General features: G+C 34.5%; 1 protein-coding gene across 3 annotated transcripts in view; it reads left to right on the top strand.

The window, feature by feature from the left end:
* The window catches only part of LOC136027655 (UDP-glucose:glycoprotein glucosyltransferase 1-like), a 41,814-nt gene extending 24,219 nt beyond the window's left edge, over window positions 1-17,595 (top strand). For all 3 annotated transcript variants that reach the window (XM_065705085.1, XM_065705086.1, XM_065705084.1), the window contains 3 exons: window positions 1,260-3,115; window positions 5,668-7,923; window positions 11,899-17,595. In XM_065705085.1, the coding sequence (XP_065561157.1) occupies window positions 1,274-3,115; window positions 5,668-7,923; window positions 11,899-12,315 (4,515 nt within the window). In that variant the 5' untranslated portion in view covers window positions 1,260-1,273 and the 3' untranslated portion in view covers window positions 12,316-17,595. The remainder of the gene's footprint in view (window positions 1-1,259; window positions 3,116-5,667; window positions 7,924-11,898) is intronic.
* The last annotated feature ends 682 nt before the right edge of the window (window positions 17,596-18,277 follow it).

The raw sequence follows: 18,277 nt of genomic DNA on the forward strand, positions 1-18,277 counted from the left end.
AAGATTCAAAGGAAATAGGAACATCCTGGGAGGGTGTAAAGAGGGAGGCTTTGAGTAGATTGGATTGGAGGAGCGTGCGTAGCTATGGTGGCCTCAGGCGGCTTGGTGTTGCGGTGAATTATTATTATTAGTAGTAGTATTCCTTTAAATGAATGGAGACTATGGGCTTAGTTACACCTTCCATATTTATTTGGATGGCTGATAGGAAGCTTGAAAATTAAGACATAAAAATGAATTCATTGAGGCTTCAAGTCCCTCCCCTTAAAAGAAAAAATATCCATTGCTCCTCCATCATCTTTATAGTTGGTCTGCACCTCAGCAGTATTGTATATAAATGAATAAATTTTAAATGGAACCTGTAAATATTTGTCTAAAAATTGTTGTCTGTATTTTCCTATAATAACTAAATTACTAAATAAAATAACTAAGTTACTAAATACATAATAATTAAATCATTAATAAAAATGTGATATAATAAATAGCTTCGTATAAACTGCATATAGGCCTATTGATTGAACCGAATTTGCCTCCAAGCAGCAGTAAGTCCTCAGAAACTGAGAAATCGTTTACATAGTAACGAAGATAAAAGAAGTCCGGCCAAGTGAGAGTGCAGAAGTACTTACAAAAAAAGTAATTTGCTAATTTATTACATTTTTATGCAGATGAAATAAAATCAGAGTATTGTGAATAACAGTATGACCATTCAACAGTTCATAGGGAGCATTAAAACTGTCCACCATAAACTTCGATTCATTTCGTCTTATTATGTTTTCAAAAAGTTTTGCCAAAACTTTTCAATCAAAACTTTTCAAATTCAAAAGAATGAAGCGATTTTTAATGTAATGTTTGCTTGTTTATTTTTGAGTATGATCAATAGGGCTCCCAGGCTTGTGTTTAGGGTAAATCTCCTCCTTTGCATGTACTTGTGACACTTTGTTTTTTTTTCCTGATGACAATTATCATTTGTAATAATTGATTCTTAATGATTATTTGTGTTTTAAACCACCAGATAATAAAACATTTTGGTCTTTTCTTGTAATATAAGTATATAAAATTCTGAATTATTAATTTTTTTTGTCTATTTCGAGCATAAATGAGATGAATTTATATTGAGATAATAATATATAATTGACTATATTTAATGACCATTAGCTTCTGCAATGCTCCCTTTATCGGCTTCTTTGTTAGCCTTTCGTTGGATATAAATTAAATATGAAGCCTATAGATATGTATTAACTGATGGTTTTTTTTTCTTTCAGGTTAATTCAGCAAGATGAAAATTTGTTTTTTGGCGTGTATATTTTGTTTTGTATATTTGCCTTGTTCCAATGGATTTCTGATGCCAGTATCAACTTATTTAAAAACTAAATGGCCAGATTATCCTCTAATCTTAGAGATAAGTGAGTTTTTGAATGATGAAGATCCATCGTTTTTCTGGTCATTTGTTGACTCCATTGGTAAGGCTGGATATTATGACCATGAATGGAGTGATAAAGAAAAATATGATTTTCTTATAAGTGAAGCTGGACGTTATCTTACTAAAGACACATTAGAATTGTTGAAATTTAGTATTTCCATAAGGGCTTATTCCCCCAAAATAGCAATGTATCATGAAATTGCAAGTCAAAAGAATTATCCAGTTGGATGTAGTACATTCGTGGACATCAATGGAATTGGGACTTGTGATCATCATCAACTAGATAGAGCTATTGCTATTGCTCAGGATATACCCAAAGCTGAAACATTTGTTATTGATCATGTTTATCCTGGGCCCTCAATACCCGAAGGAAGATCAAGACCTGTTGTTGCAATTCTCTATGGTGAGATTGGAACTCCTGAATTTGGTGTCTTTCATCAGGTTTTGCGGGCTCTTGCAAGGGTTGGAAGGGTTGATTATGTATTAAGACATCATATATTTCATCCATCGCATGAACGGACGAGACTCTCTGGGTATGGGGTTGAGCTGCAGATAAAGTCAACTGAGTATAAAGCTAGTGATGATTCCCAAGTAATTGGAAATGCCACATATGAAGACATAGGGCAAAAGCTAAAAGACGAAGATGAGGTTGAAGGATTCCTCTTTGAGCAGCTGAATAAGCTACATCCTGATAAAACTGATAAGCTGCTAGAGTTAAAGACAGAATTGTTGATTGAGAATTCTGACTTCACACCAATGAAAGTCTGGCAGCTTCAAGATTTGAGCAATCAAGCAGCTGCTAGAATTTTGGAAACGTCAAAGGAAGAACAACTCAAGACCCTAATGACAATTTCCCAGAATTTTCCAATTCAAGCCAGGTCATTAATAAGGACTAAAGTACCAGAGAAATTTCGGAAGGAAATGAAAAAAAATCAAGACCTATTTCGAGACTTGTATAATCTTTCACCTGGTGAATCAGCTCTATTTTTGAATGGTCAGTACCATGACATTGATTCTTTAGATATTTTCACATTATTTGATAATATTAAGGGTGAGCTCAGGCTAATGGATGCATTTCACAAAGTTGGAATTAATGGTTCCAAGATTCACGAATTGCTTCTATTAAAAGTGGATAATGATCAGGAGTATCAAATTGACATTCGCGACTCGGCTGTACGATATGTTAATGACATAGAATTAGATGTGCAGTATACTCGATGGCCTTCGACCATCACTGAACTTCTACGGCCCACTTATCCAGGCATGATTAGATCCATCCGAAAAAATGTGAACCACTTAATTTTTGTTGTTGATCCAAGCGATATTAATGTTAGACCACTAGTCAAATTTGCCGAATCCTTTCTGTTGCATAGTGTTCCCATTCGAATTGGTTTTGTTTTTGCCGTCAATTCCTCTGATACAGCCTCTGGAGACACTGACCCGGGAGTGGCAATACTAAATGCATTCAATTACATTGCTGAAATCAATGATATGAAGACTGCTTTGAGTTTCATTACTGATCTTTATTCAATAGTGGGCAGCAAAAATATTGAAGTTGAAAATGTTAAGAATATTTTTAAGAAGAAATATAAGAATGCTGACGTGGAAAGTGTTTTTGAAGAAGATTCAGAATATGATGTTGGGAGGAAACTAGCAGAAGAATTTGTGGCTCGAGCTGATATTAAAGAAAAACCTCAGGTAAATATTAGCTCACAACATAGAATTATTTAATGTTAGATAACATACCTGTTATCAGCAGGCAGTGGCGGATCTATTTGTAGGGGTGGGACCCCCCCAAGATTTTGCTTATTGGCGTTCTTGTCAAATTCACCCCCCCCCCAAGATTTTGCTCCAGATTTGCCCCTATCAGCAGGCTATCTTTCCATAAGAAACTATCTTATCTGCGTACTAGCAGCTTGCAGTAGTCATTTTTGCGGTCGCCAATAGGTGGCTCACTGATTATACACTTTTTTGACAATTAAAAATTAGATTGCTACATAGGTTAGTCTTTAATGATATAGGCTATACTTAATTTTGATAGACAGAAAGTCAAATGATATTTATTTTAAAAATAGAATCCATGTTTGACTTGTCTGTAGCTGGTACACTGCTATAATTGATCTGACGTAAGGTTTAACTTCGCAATTATAGCCAACTCTAGATCATCTGCATTTTGTATCTTAATAGACTGGAATCCCAAAACACTAAAAAGTACTTTTAGAGAATAAAGTTTGAATAAAAATTTAATAAATGTTTTTTTTTATTGAAAAACGTTGTTAACGTTTTCAATTTAAATAAATAAAATCCAGACGAAATTTAATAAATCAAATTTCATTTAAATAAAGTAAGAATTTACATCTTAAAAGAAACCATTGAAAAATATTTTTATAATTTAATGTTGATTTAATAATTGATTTGTATATTATATGTCAATATTTTTCACATCCCTTTCTTTTCCCAATCTGTCTTATTTTCAGCAGAAATGGTGTCATGTTCAGGGTCGAATTCAAGTCTTTTGTGCCCCTAGGCCCAAGCGTTTCTGGCACCCCTAGGTCCAAGCGATTTACAGGGAAATTCCTGAAAATTCGGGGATAGTGGAAGCCCCGAGCAGAAGGCAACTGATGAGTGATGAGCCAAGCATAATGTAAGAGAGAGGTGATACCAAGCTCTCATCTTGGGAAACATCTGACGGTTTATAAGCGGCCAAGGAAATCCTGTGTTGTTTTAAAATCACTGTTCTGTTAGTAGACAGTGCAGCAGCAAAGTGCACCTGGCACTTTAACGATAAATCACATCAGTCCAGTATTTGTTAAGAAAAAGGTGCTCAGGGTTTTTCTTTGCGCCCCTTGGCATTGTGCGCCCCTATGTCCGGGCTTAGTGCGCCTATGTGTAAATCCTGACCCGGTCATGTTGCATCTTGTTTGAAGCAGAATGGCACGAGCCTTTTCAGCCTGTATTATCGGAGACGAAAGTTTGGTCTATGGTCCCTACATTTATTTATTTATATATGCCTTCTCCAAATGTATTTATTTGAATTTATTTAAAATTTAGTAAAAAGATAAATACAAGTTTAAATAAAATTAAGAGGATAAAATTTTAGAAAAAAACTAATTAAATTGAATATTTGAACATTTATGCATAAAATTTTGCTTCTTAAGGGGCATTTTTTTAGCCAGAGTTGTGGGTCATCTGCTGCACTTGTCTCTCATTATTCATAGTTCCAAGCTGTATCTGAGCTAGCGTCAGCTTGAGCTGCGTCATGATGCTAATCTCGTGGATATATTTTATACTGAAGTCTTGAAGAATTTTTCAATTGGCTTTTTAATTTTTTGGCAATTTAATTTTTTTTTTAGTTTTTGCAATTAACTGTTAATAATTTGTTTAAGCTACCATGCTTTGAACTTCTTTTAATTCTCGAAATAATTTTCTAGACAGCCCATTTTAGAAAAAAAAAATACGATGGATGAAGCTTCTAATGAGAATAATGGAAACAACCACAAATTGCTTTCGTTTGGAAGGTAAAGGGAAAAAGAAGGAAACGAACCTAATTTTTTAATAACGCTTATAGGCCTACTGTAATATGACTACGACCTTGAATAAGGGATAATTGAAGGAACTCAGCTATGTAACCACAATCGTTTTTTGATTTCAGAATAGGTATTAATATTTACTCTCTTGGGTGAATTTTTTTCCATTTATATATTTTTTTTTGCTTTTGTTTGCTTTATTAGCTTGCCCTTTTAAGCCGTTTCTTACTGATAATCAGCCATTAACAATATGCAAATTACATAATAGATATCGGAAGGTATGGGTAAATTCGTGAAATTTCTTCGTTTTTTTTTGGGGGGGGTGCCCTTAGTCTCCCTCCTCTGAAAACGTGCCATCATTAATTTTCTGGTTGCATTTTTTGAAAAACTGAAGATATCAAATCCATATTTCGTATATTTTGTCTCTTAGGATATTTTCGAAATGATCCCACTAGTAAGAACGTTTGCAATTTAGCTCTATGGGAAGGGAAGGAGGTATTTTTTAAAATAAAATGTTAAAAAAGGGATTTTTTTTGGAAATTAAGAAAATAGTTGAATCTTGGTATTTCGGAGACGGTCGAGATTTCCCCTAAAAGTTTTTACAGCAGCAGAATTAGAGAGAGGGAAAATTGTTTTGTTGAATTTGTTGAACATTATTTTGTTGTGAAAATTGTTTGTTGAAAAGATAATTTTCAATTTTTTTAATTTCTTGACTTCTTTTAGGTACTATTCAATGGGAAGCCACTGGAAAAGTCAAGCCTGGAAGCTGGTGAGTTTGAAGAGGCCGTAATTATGGAGATAATGAAAACAATGAATTTCTTGACAAAAGCTGTTATGAAAGGAGAAATCAAAGATAGTGATAATATACTTGATTTCTTGATGAGTCAACCAAGTGTCGTATCTCGGTTTAACAATCACATTTTGAAGGCGGAGCCAAAGTTTCTTCAAGTTGACGGAACTCCTTTGCCTAGAATGTGTGCCACCAGTATTCAAGAAATTGATGAGAGAGATGTATCCGCCAGCATGCTTGAGCATATGAAATATATTAACGGTTGTAAGGACGTTAGTTATTGCCCTGTTACTGTTTGGATTGTCACAGACCTTTCTACTGCTGATAACCGCGAATCATTAAGTGAATATATCAGTTATGTAAAGAGATCAAAAAATATGAGACTTGGTGTCATTCATAATGGAAAGATTGATTTAGAGGATTCTGTGTCTATTGCAAATTTGTATGAAACGATTATGGACTTTGCTACTGAAGATAAATGGATCCCTTTTGTTGAGGCTATTTTGAAGCCAAGCAATTCAAAAGCTCTTGAAAGTGGTGCTAAGAAAATTTCCGACATCCCAGGTATGGCTGATTTGGAATTAAAATATGAACATGTGTCAGAGGTGGCTCATTGTGATCGCTTATTTGTAGAGCGGGTTCTTAAATGGGACTTGGGAACACGGGGAATTATTGCAAATGGAAAAATATTCGGTCCCTTTCATGGGAATGAACAGTTTACAGTGGGGGATTTAGAACTTGTAATGAAGATCTTGGTTGGGCCAGCAACTCAAATTTATTTCAAACTTGGAGATTATTCTTCGCCGACAATAAGCAACCTCATCTTTAAAAGCTATGCCATTGTGGCGCAAAATCCAACTACAAGGAAGCGGTATGACATGAGTGAACTTTTGAAGAAGCACAGTGCGCTATACTTTAGTGCCCCACGTTTGGATTTGCCCATTTTTCATTTGAATGTGATTTTAGATCCTTTGACCCAAGGGGCTCAAAAACTGTCTGCTATTTTAGTTTCCTTGAGTCAAGTGCTCAATGCTGATATTCAAATATTTTTCAATTGTGTACCTAAGCACAGTCAAATTCCACTTAAAAGCTTTTATAGATATGTGCTTGAACCAAAGATGGAGTTCAATGAAAAAGGTAAAACATTTCTTGGGCCTTCAGCCGTTTTTTCGTTGCCAAAAGCTACACCTCTCCTCACCTTAAATATGCATGTACCTGATAATTGGCTTGTAGAAGCTGTAGAATCTATTCACGATCTTGATAATATAAAACTAGCTGATATTGAAGGTGGGGTCCATAGTGAGTTTGAACTGGAGTATTTGCTGTTAGAAGGTCAGTGCTTTGAGCAGCCTAGTGGGTCGCCTCCAAGAGGGCTGCAGCTGGTTCTTGGCACCGAGACAAAACCTAATGCATTTGATACGATCGTGATGGCGAACCTTGGTTATTTTCAGCTCAAAGCTAACCCGGGAATGTTTTTGTTGAAGTTGAGAGATGGAAGATCAGATGATTTATATACAATTACACAGGCTGAGGGAGCTCTAGCTACAGACTTCCATGATAATGTTATTCTTATTACGTCTTTCAAGTCGCATTTGTTGAAACTTAAGGTACAGAAGAAGTCGGGCAAAGAAGATGAGGATCTTCTTGAAAGCGAGGAGGACAGAGGTGGGCTATGGAGCTCCTTAGCAAATACTTTTTCAAGTTCTACTTCTGAGTCACCTGATGAAACTTTAAACATTTTTTCTCTTGCCTCAGGTCACTTGTATGAACGCCTTCTGAGGATTATGATGCTTAGTGTGTTGAAAAATGCTAAAACTCCAGTGAAGTTCTGGTTTTTGAAAAACTACCTCTCCCCATCTTTCAAGCAGTTTCTGCCTTACATGGCTAAGAAATATGGGTTTCAATATGAACTTGTCCAGTATAAATGGCCTCGGTGGCTGAACCAACAGACGGAAAAACAAAGGATAATTTGGGGCTACAAAATCCTTTTCCTTGATGTACTATTTCCCTTGGACGTGAAAAAGATTATTTTTGTGGATGCGGATCAAGTTGTGAGAGCGGATATGACCGAACTGCGTGACTTCGATTTGGGAGGCGCCCCTTATGGCTATACACCATTCTGTGAGAGCAGAAAAGAAATGGATGGCTACAGATTCTGGCAACAGGGCTACTGGAAGACTCATTTACAGGTACAAAAATTAATGCTTAACTTTCCGTTTTTTTAGCTTTCAAGTTTTTTTTTTCATTGTTGTCGAATAGTTCATGGAACCGAACTGTAAGTAAGGAGCAACTGTGTCCAATAGTAATAGAAACTCTAATACGAGGGAATCTTGATTACAATTAATCTATAAAACCTCTTAGCTTTTCATGGTGACTTCAAATATATAAAATTCATTAAGTCTCATATTACTCATCAAAAGCTATGAGGCTAAGGAAATTCGCCTGAGAAAAAAAGGAAAAAGAGGAAAAAAACCAAAAATGTCAAGTGATCTTTATTAGAATCTCCCTATCAAATTCAGCGTATCAGAAAACTCTGCATTAGACGTTTCCAGTTTCTATTTAATTTTTGTTCTGTTTTTTTTCCAGGGGTGATTGGATCGAAATGGTGGTTCTAGACAATGGAGAAAGGGCTCATTCGACCAGAAATTAAAAGTTCAATGTTCTTTTTCGGTGACTAAAAAGATTATGCCAGAAGAAATTAGTATTTTTCTGCCATTGCGTGACACCAAATTGTGGTTTTGCCAAAGAGGGCCGAAGTTGCAATTGGTGGCGCATTCGTTCCTGAAAAGCCCATTAAAGATAAAAAATTAATATTGACATTTGTTATCTTAATGCTTGAGTTAAGTAAGGTGATTCACTTACCTTAAGGTGATTTGACTTAAGGTGATTCACAGATGATTCTAAAGTCCAAACTAGTTCATTTTTGTTGACATTTATTATCTTAATGCTTGACTTAACTAAGGTGATTCACCGGTTATTAAAAATTCCATTCAAGTCAATTTAAGATAAAAGATAAATAAATACATTTATTATCTTGATGCTTGAATTAACTAAGATGATTCATTTGACATTTTCTACCTATTTGGCCTGGGATTTCCCCCTGGGAAAAACGATCGAAAATTAAATGAAAAGACTAGTTTTTTTCAATTGAAAGTAAGGAGCAACTTTGAAACTTGAATGAATAGAAATTATTCCGTATATGAGGGGGGCACCCCCTTTACCCTTCGCTCGTTACGCTAAAGTTTTTAGTGTTTTATAAAAGATTCTTTTTAAAACATTAAGCGCTCCCACGCAATCAATAAAGTTATTTATACCCAATTATACCCTATTATATTTGTAGACACTAATTTGTATGTTGTTTATTTGAAATTTTCATACGTCTTCTGCTATTGGTTGAACTTTGGGGACTGCATTCTTTTGATGGGCGGAGGAAGCTGTTTATTTACACAAGTTTATTATCAGAACCCTCTTCTGAGTTCATGAATGTGTGTAACACAGGGATCCAAACCATAACAACAAATATATATTTATAATTTTCGAGGTAGACGGGACATCCTGCCAAAGCGTTATGGAACATTAAAGTATGAAAACTCAGATAATGTCTTCTTTTTTATTCAGTCAAACCAAGTTGAATATGTATGTACCTGTACACAGGGAAACCCTCTCTCCCTTGGTGTTCTAAAATCCTTTTTTCGTGTTTAGGCTCCCTCAACACTCCACATAGGAGTTGGAGCAGTCAACAGAAAATACAAACAAATAAAAAAAACAACAACAACAATACAAATCAGTCAATACAAAAAAAAAACTTTCTTTCAACTGGGAAATAGGGGTAAACAGTTGAACTTAAAACAAACACAAACTATTCTGAATATGCGGGGGGGGGGGCTTCCTCTGCTCTACTCCTAACTCTTTATTCTAAAGTTCAACTTTCCCCCAGTTCTTTAAGAACGACTGCTGAAACACAAGAGCCTTACATTGGAATAATGCGGGGCTCCCAAGCCATCAATAAAGTTAATTTAATAAAAAAAAACTAGGAGTGGTGTTCTCGCTCTTAAGACAGGACTAAATTGAAATGAAGTTAATTTTCTGTTGAAGCAAGAAATAAAAATAAAGAACGAAAGAAAAGCAAAATTAACGAGGATTTTAAGTTCGAGAAATGGTTTTAACATGATAACCTAATAATACAGAAATGGAACATTAAGTTATATTATGTATATAAATATTTTTTAAGCTAATTATTCTTTTTTAATGTTTACTAATTCTTTTAATACTTTAAGCAAACTATACCCTGATGTGTTTTTGTTCTGTCTCGTCATCCGGCATTTATCAGGGCTATTGAGCTCAAAAGAAAGATGTGATTTCTTTGTGAATCCTTTGCAGCATTTTTTTTCTTTTAAATAAAGTTTTGTAGAACCAGGCATTTTATTATTTACAGTAATTTACAAGGAAAAACGGACGCCAACAATTTCACCACCGTATGATTAAATACCTCTAATTTAATAACTATTTATGTCTTTATTTATGTGCTGCTTGTTTATGATTTATGCAATCATTGTGAAACAAAACTGCTTATCTGTCAATTCATCTTCTCAAAATTGTTCATCAGTTTTTTTGGGATATGCTTATTTGAATGAACTTTCAATTAATCAAACAATAATGGCTGTTATAAAACATTGAGGATTTATATTGGTTTGGTTCCAAATCTAGTTAATTAATGTGTCATAATTTGTTTTTTTTGGCTTTTAACTTGTCGTTTATACAATGCCTTTTTTCAGGATGCTTCTCAGAGGCGCCATTTGGGCCCAATCTTGGGGTGGGCATGGGGCATTTGACAGAACTTGAGACTTTTATCATGAATCTAACCTACTTTCAAAGTTTACAATGATTAATAGCAAATAGCGTAATTTCCCCAAGGGTCGTCAGGTAATTACGCTCTTTGGCTAATAGGCGTGCAGTTAGTTAAAATCATTTGAACAGAATGGATTATGTTGGACATAATGGATAATTATGGCCGGAAAAGGGCCCTTTGTGGTGGAAGCTTGGGCCCCCTGGAAAATCTGGGGTGGGCATTTGCCCACCCCTGACCCCCCCAAATGGCGCCTCTGATGCTTCTAACCAAAACCTTACTTGTTGTTGTTGTTGTATTTTTTTTTACTTTTAGAGCTGCTTGCTGCTCAGTTCATGTTCTTTCAAAATTGTTAATCATGTTTTGGGAATTTCCTTTTATTTTGGACAAGCCGAACTTTATGGAACATTTAATGCTTGTAAATGTGGATTTCGTTTTAGTATCAAAAAAATGATTGATTAAACCTAGAATAAATAGTCAATAAATAATCACTAATAAAACATTAAAAACTTAGACCTTTAAGTTCTAAATTTGTTTATTAATATATCTTGGTTTTTATATTGTCGTTTATACGATCTTTATTTTCTTAGGATGCTTCTGACCAGAACCCTATTTGTTGTTTTTTTATTATTATTATTATTTACTTCTTAGAGCAGCTTGTCGCTCAGTTTATATTCTTTTAAAATTGTTTATCAATTTTTAGAGATTGACTTTTTTTACGAGCAAGGCATCATGGGCAGTTAAGTACTATAACTAGATTTCTTTTTAACATCAATAGAATGATTGACTGATTTAATCTATAATTAATTACTAGATAATGGCTGTATAAAGACCTAAAATTTTTGACTTTTTTGTTCCGAATTTGTGTTTGTGAATATGTCAGAATTTAAAATTTTTGTCGTTAATACATTTTTTTTCATGACGCTTTTGAACAAAACCTTACTCTTTGTTTTTTTTTGTTTTTTTTATACTTTTTAGAGTTGTTCAACGCTCAATTCAATGCTTTCAAATTGTATATCAATTGTCAAAAATTTGCTTTTTTTTACTAGCCAAGCTTCATGGGCCGTGTTTGTAAGAGATAATTCCTTCTTAGCATCAATAAAATGATTGATTGATTGAATTTATTATTAGTTAATAAATAATGGCAGTGATAAAACATTAAGAACTCAGACTTATTTGTTGTGAATTTTTGCTTATTAATATATCAGAATTTAGAACTTGTTACTGTTTTTATATTTTCATTTATACATTCTTTTTGCTGTTTTCTTTTGATACTTTTGAACTAAACCTTACTCATTGTCCTTTGTTTGCTTTTTAGAACCGAAAGTATCATATTTCTGCTCTTTACGTTGTTGATCTGAAAAAGTTCCGCAAGGTAGCCGCAGGTGATAGACTTAGAGGACAGTATCAAGCTCTAAGTCAAGATCCAAATAGCTTATCAAATTTAGATCAAGACTTACCTAATAACATGATTCATCAGGTTGCTATCAAGTCCTTACCTCAGGAATGGCTCTGGTGTGAAACCTGGTGTGATGATAAGTCCAAACAATATGCAAAGACTATTGATCTGTGCAATAATCCTATGACGAAAGAATCAAAGTTAACTGCTGCTCAAAGAATTATCAGTGAGTGGTCAAGTTATGATAATGAAATTAAAGAACTTTTGAATAAGTTTCATCAAGGATTGGTAATCGAACCAGAGGAAAGGCTGTCTCACGATCCTTCAGAATTATAGTATGGCCTTTTTGTATAATGTGTACTAGGGAGAATTTTATATAAATCAGTCAGAAGATTATGAAATTTCTTAGTGTCTATAATTTTTCTAAAAAAAACTTAAAGAAATATATTTTTTTAATTTCACTATTCTTAAATATATCGTTGACATTTCGGAAAGAGAAACAAGTTCAAAAAATGCTGCTGCCCTCCCTAATGACCTCACCATCCTTTTTGATATTATTTATTAAAAGTTTTATCAAATTTAGTTTTTAGCTTATTATTTAACGCTGGGAAATGATGTTTGTTATTGAAATGTCTACGTTTTTTTCAAATATACAGTTAAAACCTTGTTTTCCTTGCCTATAGTTTTTATGTCACAATTAAAAAAAAAATCGTGGAGTTTGGGTGTTTTAAATTTAAGTAAAAGAACCAATTGTTTGTGAAAAGTTTTTTTGACGTTAGTTTGTGTACTAAACTTAAGATTTTCGTCCAATTCTTTCCTAGTGTTTTTGTGTAATGATTTTTTTGGGGTCTTTTTGTTAAATCTTTAGTGTTTCAACAAAAGATGTTCAACATTTCATGTAGGGGTCATAGAAAAAAGGTTAATAAAAGCATTTAAAAGTATTAATTAAAAAAAAAGTAAATTTCCTTCTATTTTTTTCCAAAAATGAGGCAGTAGTCAAATTGAGTGCATATTCATTCCGCATAACAAAAAAGGTTGTTTTCGATGATGTTAATTTTTTGACAAATTTATTTGACTTAGCAAACTTCTTAAGTGACTGAGAGACTTGTCAATATTTGGCCCGTTTTTGCTAATCCAACTGGTAATGTTTTACTTCTCTGATGCAAGCGGACCATTTTAAGAAACAAAGTGCGTGTGAGGGGGCCTAGTTGCCCTCCAATTTTTTTCACTTAAAAATGGCACTAGAACTTTAAATTTCCGTTCGAATGAGTCCTCCAACGATTTTCTAGGACCACTGGAGCGATAGGATCACCCCTGGGAAAAAAACAAATAAACATCCGTGATCTTTCTTCTGGCAAAAAATCCAAAATTCCACATTTTTTAGATAGGAGTTTGAAACCTCGGCAGTAGAGTAATCTGATACGCTGAATCAAATGGTGCAATTTAAATTAAGATTCTGTTACTGTTAAGGGGTTTTCTTCCCTTTTTTTCGAAAATCAGGCTAGTTTTCTCAGACTCTTAACCTTTGATGGTAATACAAAACTTAATGAAACTTAAATATTTAAAATCAGCATAAGAATTTGATTCTTCCAATATATCTACTTTTATCAAAACTCCGTTTTTAAAGTTTCAGTTACTATTGAGCCGGGTAGCTCCTTACCTACAGTTCGCTATCAAAAACTGTTTGATTGTGATATGTAGTAAGTATTCTTAACCAGGGCATATTGGGGTGCAGCTGTTCAACTTTTATGGGATTATTCAACTTTGTATGGTATTATTGTTCTGATTTTAATAACTCGCGAATCTAGTTTTTATTTATCCTTTTTTAAATATCCATTTATTGTTTTTTGATACCCATTTTTCTCTTTTTTTTATACTCCTTGGAATTTTCATATTACAGTGCACCACTGTTGAAAGTGATTTTTTTTTCTAGAATTTTTTAAGTAACTTCAATATTCCACTTTTTAATTATGAAATGTGAAAAAGAGAATTCTAGTTTTGATGACTATATACACTGATCCTATTCCAAATAAACTAAGGAGAAGTACATCTTTTTCAAGTTCAGATTTTGAGGGTGGGGGGACAGTGCTGTTGTTCTTCCCTTACCCCTCCCCTCCTTCCACTAAAAAAATGACTTGTTATTTAATTATGTTGGCCTTGTATATATTCTACCAATTTTGATCAGTAATGCGGTTCTCTGGACTCCATCCGTTAGACTCCCTTTCCTGTTTCTGCAACCCCTGGTATTGGATTTAGGGACATTTGAGTAGACAAGAAATTATATCAAATAATGAAAAAAAATCCCAAAAATGATAGAATTTCAAGCTTGCCTGTCTTTACTAAATAATTGAACTGCTGCAATCATTGATAAACGCAAACAATATTTCAGATGGGTCTTTGGTGATGCTTTTCAAGGGAGAGGGTCTGAAACCCTCTTAAATGTGTATTGTAATGCGATAATCTTATATTTTTTGACGAGGTTCCTTCAACCGTTGATGAGGATTCCTTCGTCGCTTTCAAATGTTATTATTATCGTGTTTTAAATTCATTTAAATGTTAGCATTATCGTGTTTTAAATCGTGTTTAAAATACACGCCAAGGAGGCGTGTATGCCTCCTTGATTGTTTTATAAATTTTAAATTTAGTTACATTCGAATATCTGATACAACTTCAAATATGAGCTACCTATTGTTTAAATAATTGTTATGTATTTTTTTCTATTTATATTGTATTCAAAGTCATTTAAGTGTCTTAGATATATATTGATTTTTAATATCTACTTTTTTAGTTGACTTACTTTGCTAGATCCGATTGAATTCAAGTATATGGATTTAAAGTCATTTAAAATTATGATAAATAAAAATAATTTTTTTTTATAGTGGTGGTGGCAAGAACAAATCCACAAGGGAATTTGAAATGTAAATAAATACATATCCTGTCTCCCTCCCAAAAATAATCCGAAGGACCCCCCCCCCCATGTTGAGAATATGTGGAAAATAGTCTCTGTAAAAAGTGCCTTCTTCAGAGGGTACTTAGTTGCAATAGGAAATATGCTCTCATCTTTTTGCTCCCTTTCAGTGTTGAAATTTTTCAAGTTTTCATGTCAAGACCACATCCTAAAACATCGAATAGGAAAATGGTTAATATTGGCCAGTTGGAGGTTTCTTAGGGGAATCATAGATACGCTTTTTATGGCACTTGGTATTAAGCAAGTGACATATAGCAATCGCAAATTCTGTCGGTCTGTCGGTCCCGGTTTTGCTACTTTAGGCACTTCCAGGTAAGCTAGGACGATGAAATTTGGCAGGCGTATCATAGACCAGACCAGATTAAATTAGAAATAGTCGTTTTCCCGATTTGACCATCTGGGAAAGTGGGGGGTCCGTTAATTCGGAAAAATAGAAAAATTGAAGTATTTTTAACTTACGAACGGTTGATCAGATCTTAATGAAAGTTGATTTTTGGAAGGATATCATGTCTCAAAGCTGCTATTTTGAATCCCGACCGGATCTGGTGACATTGGGGGGAGTTGGGAGGGGGAAACCTAAAATCTTGGAAAATACTTAGAGCGGAGGGATCGGGATTAAACTTGATGGGAAAAATAAGCACAAGTCCTAGATACATGATTGACATGACTGGAACGAATCCGCTCTCTTTGGGGTAGTTGGGGAGGGAGGGGGAGGGTTAATTCGGAAAAATTAGAAAAAATGAGGTATTTTTAACTAATGAACGGGTGATCGGATCCCAATGAAATTTGATATTTAGAAGGATATCGTGTCTCAAAGCTCTTATTTTAAATCCCGACCGGATCTGGTGATATTGGGGGGAGTTTGGGATGGGGGAACCTAAAATCATGGATAACGCTTAGATTGGAGGGATCGGGATAAAACGTGGTGGGAAAAATAAGCAGAAGTCATAGATACGTGATTTACATAATTGGAATGGATCCGCTCTATTGGGGGGGGGGGGGGTTAATTCTGAAAAATAAGAAAAAATGACGTATTTTTAACTTACGAAGGAGTGATCGGATCTTCATGAAACTTCATATTTAGAAGGACCTTGTAACTCAGATTTCTCATTTTAAATCTCAACCGGATCAAGCGTAATTGGGGGGCAGTAGAGGGGATCAGAAATCTTAGAAAATACTTAAAGCGGTGAGATCAGGATGAAGCTGGATGGGAAGGATAGAAACCTGTCTGAGATACGTGACTGACATAACCGGACCGGATCTGCTCTCTTTGGTGGAGTTGGGGTGGGGGGGGGGTAATTTTGAAAATTGAGGTATTTGTAACTTCCAAAAGGGTGATCAGATCCTGATATTTAGAAGGATCTTGTGCTTTAAAGCTCTAGTTTTAAATTCCGACCAGATCCCTTGACATTGGGGGGAGTTGGGGGGAAATCGGAATTCTTGGAAAACGTGAAAATGGGGTATTTTATCTTCCGAATAGGTGATCAGATTAATGAAATTTGATATTTAGAAGGAATTCGTGTCTCAGAGCTCTTATTTCAAATCCCGACCAGATCTTTTGACATTGGGGGGAGTTGGAGGGAGAAATCTTGGAAAACACTTGGAGTGGAGGAATCGGGATGAAGCTTGGTGGATAGAATAAGCAAATGTCCTTGATAAGTGATTGACAGAACCGTACTGGATTCACTCTCTTCGGGGGAGTTGGGGGGAGGGGTTCAGTAATTTGGTGATTTTTGGTGCTTCTGGACGTGCTAGGACAATGAAAATTGGTGGGCATGTCAGCGAGTTGCACAATTTGACTTGATAAAGTCGTTCTCCCAGATTCGACCATCTGGGGGGCTAAAGGGAGAGGAAAAATGAGTATTTATAACTTACGAGTGGGTGATCGGATCTTAATGAATTTTGATATTTAGAAGGACATCGTGACTCAGAGCTCTTATTTAAAATCCTGACCGGCATTAAGCCTCTTATTTTCCTTTTTAAATCAATCTATTGATTCACAGAATTTTGTTAGAGCTCATACCATATGACCTCTTGGCTCTTAGCTCTTCTTGCCTCGTCACAAGTGCCATATGAGCTCTTAGCTCTTGTTTTTAGCGTTGCTTACTACTTTAGTGGCGTTGGAGGAACCGAGTGAAATAGTTTGGTTGAAACTAATTTTAGATTAATAAACACATAGTTATGTACTGACTATAACCGCGGATCCACGCGCGTTTTTCGTGTGTCATTTGGTAAATTACCACTTTTCAAAAGCTGTTTTCTTTAATATTAAACTAAATGAAATGAAAAGAATGAGATAAAAATGTACATACCCTTCAGTTCTGTAGCCTCTAATATACATCACCTTAGCATTTTTTTTAATTTATACCATTGTTTAATTTAGTAATAATCAACAAATAATTTAATGCCTAGTAGCACTGTCGGAAATACAGCTGAGTCATTTTACCAATGCCATAAAGCAAATTTTTAATCCTGAAATCAAATTTAATCCTTGAATTAATTTTAATTAATTAATCTAATGGAAAATGACTTAATTAAAAAGTCAGAAGAGGTCAGATAGCATTGAAAACGTCGAGACTCTCCCCTACTCATGTTGCCTAAGTTTGTATTCTGATGAAAAATATGAATAAAGTTTTATGTTCCTTGAATTTTGTCTTGTATAGTAGCATTTGGTTTTTAAACAGCCATGTTCAGAGGCAGTTTTTTGGGGGATATATGCCCTGGGAGCAAAATTTCAAATAAATAATCTAACGGTTATAGTCGTTTTGTAATTTTTGAAATTTCATTTTTATTAAAATAAAGCACAGGGCGCAGATGGCAGAAAGTATAAGCAAAGTGCATCTGAAAATTTCATTTTTTTTTTCATATCTACATCACCATTCCTTTAAAAAAAGTAATAAGACTAAATTTAATTAATTGTAAAGTAGGGTTCTCTGATATGCTGAATTTGATGATGTGGTCTTTATTAAGATTACTTGAATTTTTAGGGGTGTTTCCCCTCTTTTTGATAATCAGGCAAACTTTCTCCTCTTAGCTTTTGAGAGGTAACGTTAAACTTAATGAATTTTATATATTTAGAATCAGCGAAAATTTCGATTCTATTGATGTATATATTGGTATCAAAGTTCCAGTTTTCAGAGCTTCAGTTGCTATCCGGCCGAGTCGTTCCTTACTTACAGTTCACTGTTGGATTATAGTAAATGAAAACCTTCTACTCTAAATAACCCCCATGCTATGAAAAATATTAGTCGTAGGGCTATATAATTTTAGGGTACGGTACCCTACAAAAGCAAAGACTGACAGTCACTTTATAATTATATCAACAGTAAA

This window comes from Artemia franciscana, chromosome 5, assembly GCF_032884065.1.
Source record: "Artemia franciscana chromosome 5, ASM3288406v1, whole genome shotgun sequence".
NCBI classification, from domain to species: Eukaryota; Metazoa; Arthropoda; class Branchiopoda; order Anostraca; family Artemiidae; genus Artemia; species Artemia franciscana.